This window comes from Quercus lobata, chromosome 11, assembly GCF_001633185.2.
Source record: "Quercus lobata isolate SW786 chromosome 11, ValleyOak3.0 Primary Assembly, whole genome shotgun sequence".
Taxonomy (NCBI): domain Eukaryota; kingdom Viridiplantae; phylum Streptophyta; class Magnoliopsida; order Fagales; family Fagaceae; genus Quercus; species Quercus lobata.
This window is the reverse complement of record NC_044914.1, coordinates 2,590,723-2,613,033: the sequence shown is the minus strand read 5'-3', so window position 1 is coordinate 2,613,033 and position 22,311 is coordinate 2,590,723. Positions and strand designations below refer to the sequence as shown.

General features: G+C 36.7%; 2 protein-coding genes across 6 annotated transcripts; both read right to left on the bottom strand.

Annotated features, from left to right (window-relative positions):
* Positions 1-6,858: 6,858 nt before the first annotated feature.
* Positions 6,859-14,618, bottom strand: LOC115967974 (ruvB-like protein 1). Of its 3 annotated transcripts, XM_031087156.1 has the most exons (10): positions 14,592-14,618; positions 14,286-14,351; positions 14,012-14,092; positions 13,776-13,844; positions 13,606-13,702; positions 13,395-13,506; positions 12,794-12,872; positions 11,570-11,718; positions 10,013-10,165; positions 9,578-9,660 (listed from the first exon to the last, which is right to left on the bottom strand). In XM_031087156.1, exons 4-8 carry the CDS (start codon positions 13,785-13,787, stop codon positions 11,689-11,691), a joined length of 330 nt encoding a protein of 109 aa, XP_030943016.1. In that variant the 5' UTR covers positions 13,788-13,844; positions 14,012-14,092; positions 14,286-14,351; positions 14,592-14,618; the 3' UTR covers positions 9,578-9,660; positions 10,013-10,165; positions 11,570-11,688. The 3 variants fall into 3 exon arrangements, with proteins under 3 accessions (XP_030943014.1, XP_030943015.1, XP_030943016.1); XM_031087154.1 differs by lacking the exons at positions 12,794-12,872; positions 13,395-13,506; positions 13,606-13,702; ... (2 more) ...; positions 14,286-14,351; positions 14,592-14,618 and adding exons at positions 6,859-7,322; positions 7,442-7,511; positions 7,593-7,684; ... (1 more) ...; positions 8,937-8,996; positions 9,221-9,326 and having other exon boundaries at positions 9,581-9,660; positions 11,570-12,786; XM_031087155.1 differs by lacking the exons at positions 9,578-9,660; positions 12,794-12,872; positions 13,395-13,506; ... (3 more) ...; positions 14,286-14,351; positions 14,592-14,618 and adding exons at positions 6,859-7,322; positions 7,442-7,511; positions 7,593-7,684; ... (1 more) ...; positions 8,937-8,996; positions 9,221-9,326 and having other exon boundaries at positions 11,570-12,786.
* Position 14,619: 1 nt separating this feature from the next.
* LOC115967972 (mucin-2-like) lies at positions 14,620-21,955 on the bottom strand. 3 transcript variants are annotated; one of them, XM_031087151.1, is made up of 7 exons: positions 21,835-21,955; positions 21,368-21,725; positions 21,219-21,252; positions 16,407-16,503; positions 15,837-16,235; positions 14,786-15,589; positions 14,620-14,684 (listed from the first exon to the last, which is right to left on the bottom strand). In XM_031087151.1, exons 2-6 carry the CDS (start codon positions 21,504-21,506, stop codon positions 14,798-14,800), a joined length of 1,461 nt encoding a protein of 486 aa, XP_030943011.1. In that variant the 5' UTR covers positions 21,507-21,725; positions 21,835-21,955; the 3' UTR covers positions 14,620-14,684; positions 14,786-14,797. The 3 variants fall into 3 exon arrangements, with proteins under 3 accessions (XP_030943011.1, XP_030943012.1, XP_030943013.1); XM_031087152.1 differs by lacking the exon at positions 21,835-21,955 and adding an exon at positions 16,600-17,363 and having other exon boundaries at positions 21,368-21,420; XM_031087153.1 differs by lacking the exons at positions 21,219-21,252; positions 21,368-21,725; positions 21,835-21,955 and adding exons at positions 16,600-17,363; positions 19,851-20,678.
* Between the last annotated feature and the right edge of the window lie 356 nt (positions 21,956-22,311).

Below are 22,311 nucleotides of genomic sequence, written 5' to 3'. Positions count from 1 at the left end.
GAGCATAGCTAGTAGAAATATGGTTGCTTTACTCATGGGAAAAGATTGTGTGGTTAGTCTGTATTAACATACTAATTAACATATAACTTAAAAGTTTCATACTAGTTTAAGGAGCAATATTACCAGGTTTTATCAACCTGAAGTGATTCCTTGATAAGCATAGTTTTGCATGTTGTATCAGTTTGTACGTTGGGTTATAGGATGGTTTGCATCAGTTTGTATGTTGGGTTATAGGATGGTTGCATCAGTTTGTATGTCGGGTTTGGAGGTTTTGAGCAGACTAACATTGTTCAGCCTTTCTATGTAGTAAGCTAGACAACGTTTGAAACAATAAAGGAAAATAGCATCTCGAGTTTTAGAAAATCGAGATCCACTTAAAAACTTGACCATTAAAGACTCGCTTTCCATTAATTTCTACTGGGTGAGGTGGACAAAATTGCCACCTGGATCTCGAGTCTTAAAGACTCGAGATCCTTGTATTTTTAACCAAATTTATTTAATTTATTTTGTGCACGTGAAGTTGTGTATTTTTATTTTGTGGATCTCGAGTCTTAAAGTCTCGAGATCCACGAAATAAAAATACACAACTTCACGTGCACAAAATAAATTAAATAAATTTGGTTAAAAATACAAGGATCTCGAGTCTTTAAGACTCGAGATTCTCAAAATAAAATTACAAAATAAAGATACAGGACTTCATGTGCACAAAATAAATTTGGTTAAAAATACAAGTAACTCGAGTCTTATAGACTCGAGTTCCACTGGGGAAAATTATAAAAACAGAACACTCTTAACACTCAGCCCGTATAACACACTTTCTAACACTCTACACAGCCTTCTCACCCAAAAACAAAGCATCCTCACTAAGTCTCTCAACCTCACTAACTCTTACACTCACTAACTCTCACTCACCCATAACTCCTACACCATATTGCCTCTCACTCTCACTCATCACACTGCCTCTCAAACTGCTCTTCTCTCTCAACAAATTGATATCTCAGGTAAGGGTTTGCATAATTTGATTGTCATTGTAGTTGAGTATTAGTTGTCTATGGGTGTGGGTTAAAGAGTTTGGCTAATTATTTTGTACATAGTTGACATAACTTAGTTAATTTACCAATATTGTGTGTTATAGAAGTTTGTTTTGTTAGTGTTAATTTTTTGAGTATTTATTTGCCCATTTTGTGTGTTACAAGTTTTTTTTGACTTTATTCATCATTATTTTGGGTATGAAATGGGTAGTGATTGAATGGAATGAATGGGTATCATAATCATACTCCTGAAAGTAATTCTTAAAATGTAGTGACCTACAATACATGACTGTATAAGGAATTGATCATTATTAAAATAAAATAAAAAGTATAAGAATTGGTCATTTTGGAAACAATTTGGTATTTGGTAATGACATTTAAGCCTTAAGGATATGGAATACTCTGGTCTTGTTAATTTAATATGTTTTGTTAATGCTACATCATCTTTGTAAAGTCTCCTCTCGTTCTATGTATTCTTTAAATATATATATTTTCCTTACCTTTTATTTTTCGGGGTTGCTCCACTAGATATGTTTCAAATTTGCTTTTGAAGCCAAACTTAGAACCATGGGTTCCACAAGTTACATAATGGCTATAAAACTAGTAATTACCTATGAAAATTCTGACTTGAATAGGTTCACAATGTCTGAAATTGATATAATCCTATACCACGGTGATCCGCTTAAGAATGTCAATGCGAACAAGGGATTGCCATTTGAAGGGCCGGGTATAAAGACCTATTATACCCAAATTGATCGTAGGTTGAAGACCCTTGACGAATTGAAGAAGATTGTCATGGAAGAGTTATGTGAGAATCCTGCTATACACAACATACAAATTACTTATCGTATGCCAAACAAAATCTTGAAGCACCGGATTAATTACAAGTATATGGTGATAGAAACAGACAAACATGTAAAGATTATGTTTGACAAGTTGGAGAGAATAGCTGAAGTAACTAACATTGAGTTGTACATACAGTTGGAGCCGCGTGCAGTTTGGGAACAGGATATCCAACAAACGACCACAAGCTTACAGGTTACGGTTCCAGATGCTCAATATGAGTATTCTACACATGTAGAGGATGATTATGTTCATGCCGATGGTGATGTTCATGCTGATGGTGATGATGATGACGATGATGATGATAATGATGATGACGACTATGTTGATGAGACTACTGCCATTAACAATGATGATGACGATGATGATGACGACTATGTTGATGAGAATATTGTCATTAACGGTGAAAATTTTGTGGATAGAGATGAGTATGAAGACACGATTGGCAGAGACCTTGGGGACTTTGAGAGGGACATTGATGACGATCAGACATTGGATAGTAGTGAACCTTATGCAGACAATGTTATTAGTGTCCAAAACATTATGAATACAATCCCTGCCTACGCACCTCCTGCATTGTCATTCTCTGCAAATACTTGGGAAAATATGATTGATCCTTCACATATTGATATGCCATTTGTGTCTACTTGGAGAGAGGGGATGAATTTGTGCAAAGAGTTGACTTTTGCCAATAAAGAGGAGGTGAAGCGCGTATTAACAATTTGTGCCCTCAAGGAAAACAAACATTTTACGATCATTAGGTCGAAGACGAAAAAACTTTGTGCGAAATGCGTGCATGAGTCATGCAAGTGGTATGTTTGCGCAGTTATGAAGCCCGATCTCCACCAACTATGGATGGTCACCGTGTATGTGGGTTCTCACACGTGTATACCAACTGGGGTGCGAAATGATGGTAGAATGATGAGTTGTAATTTTATTGCATCAGACATCCATCAGAAGTTATGTGAGGATCACACTACCCCAGTTAAGCATCTCAGATTTATGATAGAGACGAAATATAGTGGGCAGAAGCCTTCTTACTATAAGGTATGGGATGCGAAACAAAAGGTGATTGCGAAGATGTTTGGGAATTGGGAAGAGTCTTACCAAAGGTTGCAAAAATTGCTAATGGCATATATTGATCAGGACCCGACTACCCAAGTGTTCTATCGTATCACATCCACCGATGTATTGTTGCATTATGTGTTTTGGTCTTTCAGTCCATGCATATCAGGATTCAAATACTGCAAGCCGGTTATCAATATTGATGGGACCCATCTGTATGGTAAATATCAGGGAAAGTTGTTGGTCGCAATGGCAACTGACGCTAACAACAAGCTATTCCCTCTCGCGTTTGCTGTTGTGGATTGTGAGTCAGGGTCCAGTTGGAGGTGGTTTTTACAGTGCCTCCGAGATACGATTGGCCACGTGATACCTAAGGAAGGCATTTGCATAATTTCTGACCGACATCTCGGTATCAAAAACGCCATTGCAAACTGGCTTAGAAGGGATGATGGAAGTACACTGGTATTTCATAGATATTATCTTCAACATGTTGTTAGCAACTTCAACACCCATTTTCAGAACTCAACTCTAAAGTCAACGGCGTTGAAAGCGGGATATACTAGTCAAGTAGTGAAATTTGATGCCATAATGGAGTCCATTAAGCAGGTGGAAATTGAGGCCATTAGGAATAAGAAGAAGGTGACGGGGAAGAATGGCAAGGAAAAGAATCAAGATTATCTTCCATACACATACCTAATAGGCGAGTCTGTGGATATGTGGAGCCAGTCACATGATGGTGGGAGACGTTTTGGGACAATGACAACCAATATATCAAAGTGTTTCAATGGTGTACGAAAAGGTGCACGGGGTCTTCCTATTGCCGCATTGGTTGAGTTCACTTGGAACAAACTTGTTCAATATTTCCACGACTGGGGCAAAGAATACCATTTTGAGTTCTCAGAGGGTAAGAAATGGAGTGAATATGCCTTCTCCACGTGAGATAGAAATAAGCGTAAATTTGAGAAACACTATCTCAAGCCATTTAGCAATGAAGAGCTGATATTTCAAGTAGTTACCCAACTCAACACGTGTAGCGTAGGAGGGGGAAACCACAGTTATGAAGTTCGATTACAGGAAAAAACATGCAGTTGTGGGAAATGGCAAAACATAGGGATCCCGTGTTCACATGCAATTAGAGTATGTGACTATTTACATATTGATTCGACCACATATATTCACCCATGTTATGGTTTGAACAATGCCCTTAACACTTATGAGCATGCATTTGTGATTCCAAAGTCGCAGTCGTTGTGGAGGGATCCCATGGGGCCAAAGTGGTTGCCTAATCCAGCATTGTTGCGGGCTAAAGGTATACCAGTGAAGTCGAGAATAAGGAATGAGATGGAAGGAGTGAGGAATAAGGATCAAGAACCGGGATGGCGGAGGGAGGACGCAGATTTGATAGAGAGTCAACCCAAGTAGACATGTGGACTGTGTCATGTTTCCAGGCATAACCGTAGAAAATGTCCACAGTCCCGTGGCGCTTCCACAAGCGGTCATGTTCCAGAGTAGGTAGATAGATGGCAAAAAGTTATGCATCAGTTAAATAATTGTTGCTCATTCCATGTTTACCTAATGTTTACTATATTGTCTCCTAACATGATTACTCTATGTTTTTTAGGCATGCTTCCATGGATAACGTTTTTGTCGTGCGGACCGGCGAACTTAGGAAAAGTGACTACGTTGTATTGGCTATGTGAACTTTTTGGTTTTTGTTGAATATACTTGTAATTCTTAATCTAATGTACCTTTATGAAGATTGTGATTTGAGTAGTATGGTTAGAACTGCAAATTAAGCATGGTTGGGCATGTTTAGAATGTTGATATGAAGAATGCCTTTTGCTGCGATGTAAGTGCATTTCCATTGTAAAACCATGTTTATGCAGAGACCGTAAAAGTTTCTATAGTTTGGTGCCTATTGAGAGCACGTTTTGATGTAATTTAAGTGCATTTACATTCTCGGCTTCTCTGCCTCTCAATGACTGTTTATAGATTACATTCTCAGTAATTTCCCAGTTTTTGCTTTACCTATTCAGTAGTTTTGTACGTCCAGGGGAGTGAAAAAAAAAAAAAAAAAATTTCTCCAGTGGAACTCGAGTTCCATTGGGGAAATTTTTTCCCCAAATGCTCTATTTTTGTAGGCTCTCGGCCTAAACAGAGCATTTGGGGGGAAATTTTTTTCCCCCAAATGCTCTGTTTTTGTATACTCTCGGGCTAAACAGAGCATTTGGGGGTAAAAAAAAATTCCCCAGTAGGATTTCGAGTCTTAAAGACTTGAGTTCCTACTAGGGAATTTTTTTTTACCCCCCAAATGCTCTATTTTTGTAGGCTCTCGGCCTAAACAAAGCATTTGGGGGGAAAAAAATTTCCCACTAGGAAAAGACTCGAGTTCCTACTGGGAAATTTTTTTTCCCCAAATGCTCTGTTTAGGCCTATACTCTCGGCCTGCACAGAGCATTTGGGGGAAAAAATTTTCCCCAGTAGGAACTCGAGTTTTAAACCCTAGCAAAAACCCTAGCTCGTCTCATCTGCTATAACGTTTCTATTTGAAGGCGGCTTGGTTCCGAGTTCTCGGGTCGGGCAAAGAAACAAGCATGTATTCTGGGCAAAAACAAGATATTAAAATTTTTTTTTCCCAACTCTTGTAATTTATAAAAAAAATATTTCATTGGTCCAAAAAAGGAATCGCAAGTGTGTTTATTGCACTGAACCTACTTAAACTCAACTCATCATAGTATTGGGTCATCCGCACAACAATGAGGCTTGTCACTACTCGAATTTATAACTCTCAACCTTACAAGTATGATGAGTCACAAGAACTTTTTACCACTAAATTAATCTTACAAAGAATTTTGTAATTTTTTTTATTTGCCGCGAATTTCACTTTTTTATAATTTTCTTAGATTTTGCATCAAATGAATGTTTTATAACTCCTAAGTCATTACAAACTTTGTTAATGAACCCTACTTTAAATTGCTTTTTTTTTTTCTTTTTTTAACATAAAGGGTGAAATTGTGGATTCAAATCAACTATGTCAATAATATATTAATAAGAGCAAATATCTTAACATGTATTATTAAAAAATCTTTTGGGTGGCAATCGCGACTTCTTGGAGAAAAGTGCAACATTCTTGAAAGTGGTTGGGGGCAAGAGGGGTGTGGCTAGTGACCTAGCCACACCGCTGAAGTTGAGAGGGTTTTCGAGCATTTCATCACCCCAAGAGATGCAGCCGTTGTGGATGCCAACATAGAAGCCACTTATGGTTTGTCAGATCAAAGCTTTGATAGTAGCAGGGCTGGGGTGAAAGCAAGTGACAACGAGGGTTAGGGAGAGCAATGTGGTTAGTGTGATGAGGGAGAGCGTGAGAGTGCAGGAGAAAGAAAGAGGTCGAGAAAAAAAAAAATGAAAACGCATTAAAGAATTTTTTGTGTTTTGGTATTTGCATAATAAAAATAAAGTGAGCATTTTTAAGTTTGCGTAATTGAAATGACCTGGCCAAACTTTTTATTTTTTTTATCTGCCTACGTATAAGAAAATAATATTTCACTCTATAGACGGGTTCAGATGATTATGTCCTGCAATACTCTCCACACATAACCCTTAAGAATGTCTATGTGCAAAGGAATGAAAGGATACATACTATCTCATTCACCATCAAAACCAAATTATTAGTTTTCCTTCTTTCATAATTTCAGGAAACCCACGTTTGATGTTGAAATTGGACTTATATAGTAATGGTTTAACAACTCGAGCAATATATATATATATATATATATATATATCTTCCAATTTACCCTTGATCACTATCTCTTCAAGTAGCATGTGAAGCACAGGAGTTGGGAAGAAAATATAAAGCAATGGCTACTTCCATGCTGTAAATAAAGATCACACAGATTCGCATAAAAATTGGTAAATAAAGTAAAGAATTAGTGATCATCACATAACTGGGTTAGTACTTTTCCAGGGTAAATATGAAGTGTATTTGAAAGCTTAGTTCCATACACCGATGCATTCATTAACAGAATGGTGCAACAACTAGAGTTTCACCACTAGCATTGCTGCTGACAGCATAACCATGACACTACTCATGTGACAAATACAAATTTCCTGTAGCTTGAAACACTTCTGAAACATTTCGCCTTTACACACATTAATTATCAACGAAGCCAAAGTCTTTGACCAAAACCTCCTGCTCTTTCAAAACCCACGAGAGAGAAGCTAACCGAACCTAAATAATGCTACTTCCAAATCCAGACTACCTTTGACATTCAGGGAAAATTGTTAAAAATTTTCATGAAATGTATTTTACCTAAATAATGCTTGAAGAAGTCTTGCTGAAGACTTTGCATCCACATAGAGAGCTTTCACTTCCTCAATATCCGCCTATAAATCATATAAATTGAAACAAAATTACTAATGTAGTTGATGGAAGAAGAATTCTGCAATATTTTAAATCATCTTCAATCACATTGATTACAGATTAATCCAAATTATATTATCACCTTGCAGATATTGTCACGGCCATTCATTTTTGCCATAATAGTGGAGGGCGATAACAGCTGAACTGCATTCCTGAAGAGATGACAGAAGCGTCACTAAATATCTTTTGAGGGATGGGACTCAGAAACAGCAAATCTAAAGATTAAGCCAAACCTTAAGGATGCTTGTAGACCAATGTCACCCAGGTAAGCCAAACTTTCGTCATCTATTACTAGGTCCTCCACATTTGCACGGAGAGCCAAAATCTGACAGTAATAAAGACCAAAAATATCAGTATGTGGACAATGATAATATGGTTAGGAGTTGAAGAGAAATTGTAGGCAGTGAGAGAACACAAAATTTGGGTTGAACCTTTATCATGTCAGCAACATCATAAGTCTGTGTTCGGATAATAACCAACCGGTCCAACAAGTCGACAGGTATGCCATGAGGACAGTTCATATCAGTCCCTCTGCATGAAAACAGATTCATATTCAGAAATTTTTATAAGATTCCTGTTCAGAATTTAAAACATCAAAGTAACTTAAGTCAAGGTTTCTAGGCAACTATGAGGTAAGGCCCAGATGACAAAAGCATTATTGTTTGTAGACCACTAAAAACACAAAAGATCAAAGTAATTAAAGCATCACATACAAGAATTAAAATATGTATATATATATATATATATATAAGCAACCGCTGTCACACATGCCACCAACCTCCATCACTTGCACAAAATCAATTTAACCACCATTTTCATCCAAGCAGGTAAACCCCCACCACTGAGCCCATCTACAACAGAACTTGTCCAAGCACCACAAGAGGTGCAGAACTAGGTTTCCCTTGAACCCCACAAAAACATTTTGAGAGCTGGAAATTGCCTTTTCTAACAAAATAAGCGTAGCTATACAGGGACTTAAAAAGCATCTAACATCTTTGGAGGCACTTGGTAACACGATAGTAGATCACACTCAGTGGTTAATTTGGGAATATTAATTGAATTAATCATAACTACTGTATCAAGCAATCTATGTATAGGTACAAATATGTAACATGGATGATATAATTTTCAGGATGGTTCAAACAATTGTTTCAACAATGGAAGTGCAGACCTGACCACAAATTTGCATAAAATGAGGCAAAACTTCCGAATATCTTCTTTAACAAAACCATCACATTGTGTTTACCACTTGATAATTGAGGATCTCTTGTATGGAGGAGCATATATTGACCATATAAACATACGTAAAATGTATATTCAGTCATAGAAAAAAGGGGGTAGTCTGTCTTATACTATGGCATGAATTTTAATTAGTTCCAACATCACAAAATCCCCATGCCATCAATCAAGGAAATGCACTGTATGACATTTTTATAAAATAAAAAAATTATTTAATAAACCATCAGATCAGACTATAACTTGTCTTAGTCAAAAAAGAACTTTCATTCTTTTCTTTTTTTTTTTCAGAAAACCCTCCAAAATAGCTAACAAACAGAATATTTATACAATATTCTTACCTTAGCAGCATCCTCAGGGTTGTTCTTCACAGGTGGATAAGCAAGCCATGCATCCATCACCTAATCATCACAGAATAACTATTGCATTAACAATGAGCACCACAATAGTGGCAATGTCTTTATAGCATGCACCGTCACAAAACAATGTGAAGTGCTATTATAAGAGAGCAAAATACCAAATCCATCTAAACATCTAAGCAATCAAATTTTGAAAAATGTGTCAGATTGTAAGTGATTTTAACTTGCTGAAAATCCACTTGTTCACTCAAGAAAGAATAAATTACCGTAAATCCAACTCTTGCTGATGGAGGCAAAGTTTTTGGATAGTCTTGCATCATACATTCTAGTCTTGTCGAGGATTTAAATGAAGTTTTGCTAGCATCTTTGTATCTGCAGTAAGATACCATAGAATATAGGATTTAATGATAAACAAAAAGTAGAACTAGTATGTATGAACCAAAAGCAATGCTTATATACATTAAGCTCAGTCTCACTCTTTCTCTCTCTCCTAGTTCTCTTTTCTTTCCCTTTTTTTCTTTGGCTGAGCAAAATATGATTGAATGAACCACCCAACTCCACCCCCCACTTTACCACTTAGAACAGGCCTAATGGTTACAAATCCTATAAGAAGCTCAACAACTTACTAAGCCAGCAAGAGTCACAAGCTGATAAGTTCAACCAACTTAAGAGGCATTAAATTCTAGCCATATCATCCTTGGGTCGGCTGCAGTCATAAGAGAAATTCAAGCAAGTTCAAGAGTCAGTTACGTCTCGTCAGATAATTTCTGTAACGCATTTCCCTCATAGGTCAAACAAATATGCAGCTTAAATTCTATATATTTTGATGGCATATGCTTCACACAATGTCGATATGGCATTTATGAAAGAAATGCTGCAATTACTAACTACACTCACAGTCAAAAATTTGAAATGCGCAACTATCTTGAATCCTGATCTCATATGGAACACACATAGTCAGGAAATGTCCAACACTATTATTATAAATCAGTATGTCACTTATGAATTTAAGAATATGCAACATACACAAAAGAACTAGTAGCTAAATGAAAACAGACCTGAACTATCTCCTTTTTGTGAACCTCTCCTTTAGGAAGTGGAACATACTCTTCTGCTTCAAGGTCAAATTCTGTAGCGAAAGCATCACTTCTGCCCACCCTCTTTACTGCTCCACTATTTGCTTCAATATACATAACATCACCAACAGCCACCTGCAACATTGTATCAGGTAAACCAAAAAAGGATCAAACTATAATCAATTTTTTAATTAGATTCTCCTTTTGAGCACACCAAACCCCAGGTTAAAAGTTTTAAAATAATTAAATAAAAACAGCAGGAAAATGAAGAACAGGAATCAAAGTGACATGACATCAGATTGAGTTGCCTGTCCTACGTTTAAAAGAAAATTAAAATTAAAAATAAAACAGAAATTAGCCCCAAAAACAAACGACCTGGCATACTCAAGCACATGTTGCAACACTAGTAATACTGAATTTTTTATTAGGAAAAAAAGGGACGTAAAGTATACAGAAGATGTGTACAAAGGTTCACCTAAAGACCACATTTAAGATTCATCTTGTCTAGAAAGTCTATTTATAAACCCAAAAAATGAGGATGCAGCCAAAAGCAAGCAAGCAAACATTCACTCATACTGCTATCATTTTGTTCTCTACAAATCACCCATGTTATATGTAGAGTAGCATTCCATATTGATCCGTTACTTTGCCCTCCAAACATAAGGAACAAATCAGTAACCTTTGAAGGTATCACCCACTCAAAATAAAGAAAACGTAAAAGACTCTGATTGCTCAAATAAGACTCTGATTCCACTATTTTCCCAAAGTCATGTACTCCCAATTTGGATCAATAATATGGCCAGAATAACTAATTTCGTTTACGTCATCTGTACCAACCAATTATTGGGCTCATTTAGATGCAACTCTCTAACCAAAGAATATCTCATTCTGCAACACTGCCATCCAAAATCAGTTATGATTCTAAAAGGAATGCTAATAAGACCATATATTCTTTAAAGTTGACTGACAGCTAGGGACCATATATTCAGTGGAGCTATCAACTAGGTCTTTCATCTATCCCAATCATAGAGTAATGCCTTTTTTACACATGGCAAAACTGATTGGAAAGCAGTCAAGCACAATACTACACTATAATCTAGGAAAGTGAAAATTTCAAAATACATGCTTTTATTAATGTCTCTGAACATATGATGGAATAAGAGTACAGGTAATCATGACTAATTGACCATCTGCTTCCAAATTCAAAAGGTCTAAAATAGTCCATAAGTTGCACAAATTTCTAATCAATTAGAAAATTTCCAGCAAATTAGTTTGTTCCAAACACAGAGGGGTCTATAGATGATGGCTAAGCCATTCTCGCATAGGCAAGGACATGGGAAACCTTTTACATCTCTTGTATACTTCCCATATACTTGGATTGTGGCCCTTTGCTCTTCTAATGAATATTTTTTACTTATCACAAAGTGTACACTCAAAAACATGATTCATACAGTAGAAGTCTCAATAACTATCCCCCACTTTAGCATAAAAATATTGCACACATATCCTAAGGATGCCATTTTAGAAGGATCGGATTACCTTTAAAATTTTGAGCACCAGCACCAATAAATTGTATAGCCCGAGAATTCATGGTACCAAACTTTACATCCTTGCAAGAATCATATAACCCTTCACCAAAACTGTCAGTTACGTAAAAATCAATCCCATCCAGTCATATTGTTATTAACCTGAAAAAGGAATGAGTTTCATAAATAAAGTTAAATGTTTACGTGCACCATTATGTATCTATCTCCAATAAGACATACACACATGTATGTATGTCACACACACCCACTTTAACAATACCCTCTTGCAGCACAACCCAGTAACAAAAATCAATTGAAACATGCTATGCTTCTCTTCAAGTTTCATGATAGCTAATTATTCATTTCATATTAACCAAAGCAACAATGTCATAGACATGTATTTATCAAAGAAAAAAAATTCATAGAAATGTAAAAACTCCACCTGGTATTTCCATGTTTCAAAATTCTTCCAGCCAAAAAAGTTATTACAAAAATATTTTGACAGAAGAAAATATGGTGCATAAATAGAAACTTTCATCATGTCAGGTATCAAAAGTTGCATATACTCTCTTTGAGGTCGCTGGTTAAGTTTCAGGAAGATTGGTCTCCCATGTTTTTGCTGTGTTCAATCACGTTTTCAGTTCAATTCCTGAATAGTATTTTTACATTATAACACAATATATTTTCCTACAAGTAATAAAAATTTATTCAGAGAGAGAGTACTTTCATGCACACTAGATGTGAACACAGCATTAAGATTACAAGCTCCAATCGTTATAAATGAAAAGAAAGGGAATCAATAAAATCTATAATAGAATGCCAATCACTAATGCCTATGGTTTGGGACCAATCAAACAATGATTTCAAAAGGCTTCTCTTGTACCTCCACAACAGTTAACCTAGAAATAGCACATTAATGAGAATCTGAATATTGCTCAAAAGGAGACAACTCGGAACAATCAATAGAAAGTCCAATAATAATTAGAGTAAATTCTCAGCCCTTCTATGCTTATTAGAGCTCAAAATGCACTAATTACTGCAGTCCATTTACTTATGGAAGAATAAATAACATATGGTTAATTTACTTATAAAAAACAAATAGTTTTTCAGAAAATACTAAATATGGTTAAGAACACCATATAGTGGAGAAATGGAGAAAGGGTGTGAGATCAATTTTCTCAACAAAAGGGGGGAAAAGTCATGGATAAAAGTTTTATTCCTTTCAAAATCCATGTACCATAATATATTCTACCACCATGCCACGATACTTCTTATGTTCCTCCTCTTTGGTGCCTTCCAACTGATCTGCAAGGGCCCTACAAATTAACAAGAGCAAACAACTTAAAACTGCATTTAAAAGAAAAAGGTTTGCACACAAATATATTTTTGTTGGTCAAGACTAAGAGTCACCGATAGTGTACCAGAAAAGCTACTTATCAAACAATGATTTATATATATATTTATATACACATATACACAAGAGATGCTGAAAACTCTATGCATGTGTGCAAACATTAAATGCAACCTTACAATATCCATAGTAGTGCATATAGATTATTATTCAACCTTACAATATACATATAGATTATTATGCAACCTTACACAGAATCTTGTCATTTATATATTTATTATTCAGATTACATAAACCACATGTCAGCATATAGATTCAAGGCCATTTAACTACATTAAGGCTAGTACTGTTATTATAGGAAATACGCAAAGAAAAAGAAGCAAATAAATGAAAGAAGAAAAGAACAAGAGAAATTATGAACACAACCTAGAGAATTTTACCATCTTTTAGTCATTTATGCAATCAAAAAATTAGAGATATAGCTGACCTGATGGGAGTTAATTCCTCAGGAAGATGGGAATTATGGGATACATCCTTGTTTATCCCCTTTGATGACTGTGCAGCAAATTCCATTAGCAAAGCAGCAAATAGGAGTAGAACTGCAAGGAGTCAACCTTAGATTAAAACCCACCAAAAACAAGAAGGAAAGAGAGTTAAGCAAATTTACAATTTCCAAGGAACTGAACAAGCAATCATACATGGCCCCAACAAAGCTATTCCGGTGGCAAACAATGACCCAAAAAGTTGGCCAACTGTGGCACCAGCACCAATGAACCCAAACAATCTTGAACCTGACTGAATACAGAACAAGTTAAATATGAATCAAAATATCAACTTGTTATCAGATATCTTGTGGCAGCAAACAGACCTCGCTGTCCATAACATCAATTACTCTTGCCCAAGTTGAAGAAATTGTTATTAGATTAAGCAGAGCAACCTTCAAAAAAGCAAAAATTCCCGTGAAGATCTAAATTTTGGAAGTACTCTACAATATCTAAAAGTCAATAAATAATAAGTAGACCTTAAAAAATAAGATTACTGTCATACCCAAAGGAAGAATGCAATAATTACAGTCAGCAACATAGCATATTAGGTCCTACATACCTCAAACAAGTGATCAAAGAAAAAGTGTGTTAAACAACCAGCAGTGATCAACAATAAGCATTGCTTCCTAGTAAGTGGTACCTGCAGTATAAAACCAAACAAGACTATATTACTACACTTAGCAGCAGAATGACTTACAAAAGTAATTACTCACTTTTATTTCCTAGAACTAAGAGGCAAATTACTTGGTGCAGTGCAACTATTTTAAATTAATGCAGCTAAGTACATGTATGAAACCCACATTATATATGGAAAAATGCAATTGCTTACTCACCCTTCTTCATTGTCATCACAACTTTATCAAGCCCATCAATAACTTGCTCTACCAACAAATCCAATCCTCAAGGCAGTCAATACACAGCGCAAAAGTGAACAAAATCAGTAACAATTATATATATTTAAAAATTCATTTTACAACAAAATCTATAACAAAAAGACATAAAACATATTGTGTTAGAAGCATAAAGATTCATTAATCTCTAATCTTAGAAAGGGCAGCTCCATCCATCAATTAAAAGAATTCACTAATGCATATTGAAAAGTCGATATTATGGTCCAATTCCATGACTTTAGCACTTACTCAAGGTTCACCAATTTTGCATTTTTTAACCCTTGTGTAATGTTTGGGCGGGGGAGGAGGCTGCGGGGCATCATCCTTAGGCTCATCATCATGCTGCAAATTCCATTAGATGCATGCAATCAAGATTCGGTATAATGATCAGAATAAAGTGAACTACAAAATATATCATTACATTCTAATTAATGTTATCATACCATAGAGCTGCCTCAGTGTCCTATTTTGTGTCCACCTGTCCCACAAGTTGGTGCTCTTCTAGTGCGTTGCGGTCTACCTCGTGGGGGTGAGGGCTGATGACGGGAGTGCTCGTCTGATACATCAGTATGTGGCTGTAGAGAGTTAATCCCAACCGGAGGTCCCAGAGGGTCAGATGAGGATGCGGTAGGTGGGTAATAATGCTCTATGTAGAGGCCAGGAATGGGTGCAGTAGAGCTGGTAGGTGGGTAAGAGGGTGTCTCGAGGAGTATAGGAGGGGTCACATTTTGATCAATACTGAGATCAAAATCAGGCTGCGAAGGTGGGCTGGGTGAAGGGACCTTGGGCTGAGGAGGTGCATTTGGAATGTGGGGAGGGACCTCAGGTTGAGAAGATGAGTGTGGGATGGGTGCAGGCATCTCAGGACTAGTTACAACCCGAGGGGTTGTTGCACGCCAACCACGGCCCATGGCTGCACTTGTGCTTGGGCTTGCTGTAGCAGGCATACCACGGCCCCTGGTTGCACTTGTGTTTGGGATTGCTATAGCAGGCCGACCACAGTCCCTAGCTACGCTTGTGCTTGGGCTTGCAATAGCACGCTGAGCACGGGTCCGTGTACTTACGGGTGCTGCACTTGTGCTTGGGGTTGCAGTAGCTGTTGGTTTAGTCTCATGCCCATTGTTTGCCTGCCCATTTGCTGCAGGACCACCACCAAGGCCAGCCACATTATTTAGGACACGCCGGACATGGTTGTGAGCTTCGCTGCCTTCAGGAAGCATCGCCAACAACGCTAAATGGCTTTGAATCTGAAACGGAAAAAGAACCAGTACAATCATATTTAAGACAGTTATATATCAATTAATGAATGGGTAATATAGTACTTATTAATCTACTCAAATACTCAACTAAAAACTAACAGTTTTATTAGAATACTATATGTAACAGAAACTCTTTAATCAGATTTGCTGAAAAATTCATAGAAATTGATTCTACGTTCATACATGTACTCAAGTAAAACGAAATAGGCAATAAAATCTAATTAGAACACATTACCATTATATCTAATTTAGCGTTGTTGCGGTTGACATACTTTCGAGTGACCAGACGGTACCAGACGTAATAGGCATGATCGCGGGGCATCTCACCAATCTGAGGAGGTGCATGACAAACTTGTTGTCGCCTCATTTCCCATGAAATGATATACAGTCCATGCTCCTCCCTCCAATTCCTTTCCACCTTCCCACGTAAGTCTATTTTATGCAGTCTATCATCATAGACAACATCGTCAGGCTGCTGCTGCGCCAACCCAAACTGTCGAAGAACATGATCCGGGTGGTGTCTCTCTACTATGCAAAAACACACAAGCAGCACCCTTGCTGTCCACGTATCCCTCCCTGCAACACAGAATTCAGGAAGGTGACCGAAGTCTGCCTCGTATGGCTGCCACACAATCTACAATAGAAACAAAAAACAATTATCATAGCATCTTAAAAAGTGAAACAAGGGAGAACACATAGATAAAGGAAAAAATAAAAATTTTAACAAAAGATATGTTAAAGGATGAAGCAATCATATTCTTAAGGGAAATTATTATAACCAAATCGAATTTTTGAATATTATTACCTGATCTGGCTGCATTGTCACTAATTGCTCGCGATAGTGGACCAAGGCCGTGCCGGATGGCCTACTCTTCGAGCTTGGCACCCGCACCCACACCCACCTACAATTACGAGCGAATAACATAAGAACGATAATATAATTTAGTTATTAAGAAGAGTACATTGCATAACAAACTAAATATTAGGAAAATACTTACTTAAATGCAAGTGGAGCATATGGCCATGGGCCATAATCACATCCAGGTGGGAGCTCTATCCTCGGGCACAAGAATGGCAACCTTGCCCATGCCCAATACTAGACCAAGGTGCACGCCCCACCAATCTGCGATGCACTTTTCTCGCTTGCCCGACACAACTCCCTGTACAATCAGGCCAGGCAACCCCTACCCCAACTATACTGCCGTGGATCACTAAGGTTACGCATGAACTCCAAGAACATCAGATGCACCCTATCTCCTGACTTGTCCATGAAAAGTTTATCCCCTACTAGCGCTAAAATATAGCACCAGGCATACTGATATATCTGAATCTCCGTTGCGTCATGAGACAGTGGCGCTGCAATGGCCTCAACAAGTCGGATGATGAGAATTCTTTGGCCCACCAAAGTTTTATTGTCATTCGGCGGAGTAAAACCAAGCAACTCCCTACACACTTGACTCCACTCCCCATTCTCCACAGCAATCGGCCCAACCAAGACCTCACCGTCTATAGGAAGTCTGAAAATCACCTCCACATCTTGTAGGGTGATTGACATCTCACCATGTGGAAGATGGAACGTATGAGTCTCCGGCTGCCATCGCTCAACTAGGGCCAATATTAGGCAATGATCTATCTCTCTGGAAGGGGCTCTAAACAATCCTTCCAGCCTTAGCAATTTGATAATGTCAATCACCCGATTATCTTGCATTTGAACATTTGCCATCTCCTTAGTGCGACCACAGCACACAAGTGGGCCCGGGTCCTACAAAATCAATAAAAATTATAGCTGTTGTATCACTCTTGGGCTAAAATTTAGAGACCAGTAGTGTATTTTGGCTAAGGTATTAGACAACTTATTCTTTGGTGATTGAGGCCTTCATATGTCAACTATAGATTTATATTACTATTATTTGTTCTTAATATATAGTAAATATTACAAATATGCATTGTTTTTCCATGTACATGCAACTTATTTTCTTGAGAACCAATTGTTAAGATACTCGTCAAGAACCAATTTATTTCTGCAGCAGATATTCGTCAAGAACCAATTGTTAGGATGGTTAGGGTATTTACAAGCAGCTAATTATTAGAAACCGATTTATGCTTTAAGGACAGTGAGAATAGCTATCTAAGACTTAAAAACACATACATACATACATATTTATGCTTTAAGGAAAGTTGAGACTAGCTATCTACAACATGCAAATATTGGGTTGTGTTCTAATCTATTTTTGAGAACTGGAAAAATAGTATTTAATTATTTTAAACTTCTGTTTCAATGTTAAGAATATATATATATATATATATATATTTAAGACTGATTCATTATTTTTCTTTTATGATTTATATGTTATAGTCCTTTCTTAATCTCTCCTAGGTGATTAAATGGATGCTAAGCAAGGGACAGGGAACCACATTGGGAACATATGGGCAACTAATACGAGCTTTAGATATGGACCATAGAGCAAAGGAAGCACACAAGGTTTGGGTACAGAAAATTGGCATGGATCTACATTCAGTTCCTTCGCAGCTGTGCAGACCCATGATATTTGTATATCATTGAAACAACATGCTAGAGGATCTTGTAAAGGTTTGCTTCTCCCTTTTTGCTACCAGTTGTTTGTTTTATGTTATAGTCCTTTGCTTCTCCCCATAACATATTTTTGTGATTTTGAAATAGTGAACATTTTCTAGGGAGGAGTTGAATAATAGAGCTGATATTGATGGAAGATTTGCGCTTGAATCCCAATAATGAAGTAACTCTTAAGAAGTGATAACTTTATATTTCTCTACCTATGTCCACTTATCTATCTCTCTGCATAAAATACAAGAAACATTAAATCTAACAATTAAAAGGAAAATTAGAAACAACCTGCTTGTCTGAAGCATGCAGAGTTTATTAGGTAAAATATTTATTACTAGTCAGTTGTTAAAATTCAGGTCTCTACTACTACTTAAAAAAAAAAAAAAAAGAGGTACTCTGTTATGAAAAAACAGATCCTTCCACCTGAAAGTTTCTAGCTCAAATACCTATGTTTGTAGTATGGATTTTAATTGACTTGCTCAAATAGTTAAACAACATTTCTGCAGCTCAACTAATACATCTTGTGAAACGGTGAAAATGCCTTAATGAGAACTATATTCATCTTCTACTATGAAAATGTTGCTTTATTTTCACAAGCAAGGATTTAGTGACAAACAGTATTAGTTTATGCCAATGAGCTCTAGCTCAAGTAGCACTTCCTCTCCCCATAAAAATCTGGGTTCAAGATTGACTTGTCACAAGTGTAGCTTAGCAAATAAAAGAAAAACATAGCTTATATATATGTGTGTGTAAATCTTTTGTTAAAATTTTAATTTGATTTACTATTGTTGTGCAAGTGATATTCTAAGCATGCAACATCCCTAGTTTTGCATGCCTAATCATATGTTGTAAACCTTTCATACCTTTTTTTTTCTCCTTACAATTATATCTTTTTCATCGCCTAAAAGGGTCACATCCTACCAATCATGGTGTACCCGATGCTTATCCCATTACTTTCCTTAAAGTATTTTCAAAGTTCTGAAACATTTATAAAGCATCTGATGTGATGAAAGTATCTAAAGAAATTCCATATCATTGTTAAGTATCTAAAACATTTAGAAGTGTTGATGTGAAGCAGTTGTTACCTAATCATGGAAATCTAACTGAAGTGGGTGCTATGCTGATTTGACTAATGCTTCCGTCTTATGTTTTCAAACTTTAGTTACTTACTGTTCAATGCTAGCAAAAATTGCTCTAAATGGCCTCTCATCATTCAATCAATTACACGGCCATTGATATTTGAGAAGAGCAGAAGGCAAATTGGTGTAATATTGTTAAATGGTAATCTTAGACACCTGATGCCTCTCCCATTTCTGCTTTTTTTTTTTTCAAGGGTCTTGTACTGTTTGGTTTTCTTTTTGTTGTCTACTGGGTAGCTAGGTGATTACTATTGTTTTTCACCTTTTGTGCCAAGTTATAAGTATTATTCTGGAAAATTGTATTACCTTTGTTTAATTTCGCTAGTTTATGTAACCAAAATAGAAGTAAGAGATTATTAGGTGCAGTGATTCTCTATTTCTTTCATGAGATGTGCTACCACTAACACTGAGCTACAAAAACCCAAAATTTCAAGAACCCAAAACAGAAAAGAACTCAAATTTACAATACCCATCACACAAATCAAAAAATCGCATAAAGAAAAAAAAGAAAAAGAGAACCCAGAACCTGAAAAGAGAGAGTACGAACAATGGGCTACGAACGGTGTGCTACGAACAGTGGGCTACAACCGGCGAGCTACGAACGGTGCGCTACAAACGGCGGGCAACGAATGGCAGGCTACGAACGGCTTGAGAGTGAGTGAGTGAGTTTGAGAGTGAGAGTGAGTGAGTGAGTGAGAGAGGGCGGAGTTTGAGGAGTTTGAGAGTGAGTTTGAGTGAGTGAGGTTGAAAGAGTTCCTGTCACTTTCAAATGTGCCGTTTGAAAGTGCTTCTGATTTTTGTTTTCGTGGTGGCCAAAAATCGAGTCTTATAGACTTGATTTGCCGTGGCTCCACGTGGCATTTTTGTCCACGTAAGGAATAATCAAAATAACGAACTCGAGCTTTAGAAACTCGAGTTCTAAATCCGGCCAACTAACAAAATTATTGCCATAGTGAGTTTATTTAGCAAGGGTGTTCGTCGGGTTTGTATGTTGGGTTATAGAATGGTTGTATGGCAGTAGCTGGTTTGTATGTTGGGTTATAGGATGGTTGTAAGGTAGTAGCTGGATAGTGTAGTACAAGTGCCTAGTGCCTAGTGCCTGAGTGCGTAAGTGTAGATATGAGGCTTGCATATCATTGTTGAGTGTTGTAGGGTATACGGTTTGGTTAGTGTCAGTGGTTAGTGACTGTGCAAGGGCAGTTAGAGTTAGTTGCAGACCAGTGAGTTGGTGACAGCTGTGAGGTGTAATTGTGAGGTGTGGTTTATAAGAGACCAAGGAGTTGTACACGGGTTAATCAAGCAAAGTGTAATTCTGAAATACAATTTCTTCTTTCTTCTCTCTCCGTTCTTTTCTTCTTCTTTCTTTGTTCTTTTCTTTTCCTTTCTTTGTTTTTTTTTTTTTCCAATTCTTGGAGGCCTAGCTGACCTCAAATCCAGCTATACAATCAAACCATAGATTTCAATCCTAACATTCCTTAGCAAAACTAGTAGCGGATTATATGCTTTGTTAAAGAAACTTTCAGAAAGCATTTGGTTGCAAAATTTTAAAATAAAGTACTGGTTAAGAATACTAGAATACGCAAATTTAAGTCTTTATTTATGATAAATTAAAACTTCGCATTGATAAATTACAACAGAACACCCAATCCTCTAAAACTAAAGAACAATTGACTACTTAAATACAAGCATAATATGCATCTAAGAAACCAAAGCCATATAGAACATGTGTTATTGGCATAAAATTATAAATCAATAAAATTATTTATGTTTTATATTATTAATGATGAAATAAAATTGTTGATTTAACTATTAGAGGGCACAATTATTTACTTTTTTCAATTTAAACAAATATTTATTTCTATTTTTTTTGTTAAAGAATAATTTGTAAACTTACTTGAAATCTTTCCTAACCATCCCATTCCAAACTCCTGCAAAGGATCACACTAATTAGAACAACCAAATAGAGGGGAAAAAAAAAAAAAACAGAATATGGCTTTAAATAAAAGACTTGAAGGAAGAGATAACAATGTCATGGAAAAATACCATTTTGGCAATGGTGTCGTTTTCTACGTCTTCTTCTAATGCATTCCCAGTACATCTTCACAAATCTAAGTTCACAGTACTGGCGGAGACGAGCAAGCAAGAGAATGGGCGAGATTGGAGGTGGGAGAATCTCGGCCATGGAGTGGAGCACAGGGAACAGGGCTGGCTTGGGAGTGTTAAGGAATAAGTAGGAAGGTGGGAGAGTGGAAAAGAGTAAATGAAGGTATATGACTGTATGAGAGAAAAGTCAAACTAATAAAGGCCTGAAGGTAAGGTACACTGCGGTTTTCTTAATTACCCAACAAACGATAGGTTTTCTTTTTGCCTCTATACCTCTCCTCTCCATTGACACGCATCACTGAGAAAAAAAAAAAAAAAGAGACGTTTTGAGGTATGTGGGTGATCTGAGAGAGTGCTTGTGTGTGAGACACAGAGAAAACGAAAAAGAAAACAAGTTAAATACATACTTATCTGCTTTCGGAATCAAGAACGAGGCAACGAGCAGAAGGACATGTTCTTCTTCTTCAAGAGGATTTTGAACTTAGAAAGAGTTAAAAGAGAGAGACAAGCAGAAGTGTGTAGAATGGGTTGTGGGGTAGATAGGGTAATAAACGGGGGAGATATTTAAATAAATTTATTACTTTTTTATTCTACCATCTTGGTTGTCTCTTACATTTTTGCATCTGCTAAATCATCCACGCAATCCGGCTGACGCCCAATATCTTTAGCTACAGGACTTGTCCCATCTAATTCTATCAGAAATCAAGAGATTTTATCTATTTGTTTAATTATTTTAATGTGATATGTGTTGCACTTTATACACGTGGTAGATAGCTAATGTTTCACATAAACTCAATAATTAATGTAGTAGATAATTAAGTGAAAAAATAAATAAATAAATAAGAAATATAAAAAAAAGAATAAAAATTTATGGGTTTAAGTAA

Bases quoted from the DNA above. Each gene is read 5' to 3' on its own strand.
- LOC115967974 (XM_031087154.1), bottom strand. The intron at 7,685-7,790 runs GTTCAACCCAAA...TATTACTGTCAG, and splicing joins ATGTTGCTGACATGATAAAG to ATTTTGGCTCTCCGTGCAAA. The intron at 7,323-7,441 runs GTGATAATATAA...TATGATTTATAG, and splicing joins GCCGTGACAATATCTGCAAG to GCGGATATTGAGGAAGTGAA.
- LOC115967972 (XM_031087151.1), bottom strand. From the start codon at position 21,506: ATGGCCGAGATTCTCCCACCTCCAATCTCGCCCATTCTCTTGCTTGCT. The intron at 21,253-21,367 runs GTATTTTTCCAT...GATCCTTTGCAG, and splicing joins ACGACACCATTGCCAAAATG to GAGTTTGGAATGGGATGGTT. The intron at 15,590-15,836 runs GTAATGTGTTCT...TTTCCGTTTCAG, and splicing joins ACGCTAAATTAGATATAATG to ATTCAAAGCCATTTAGCGTT.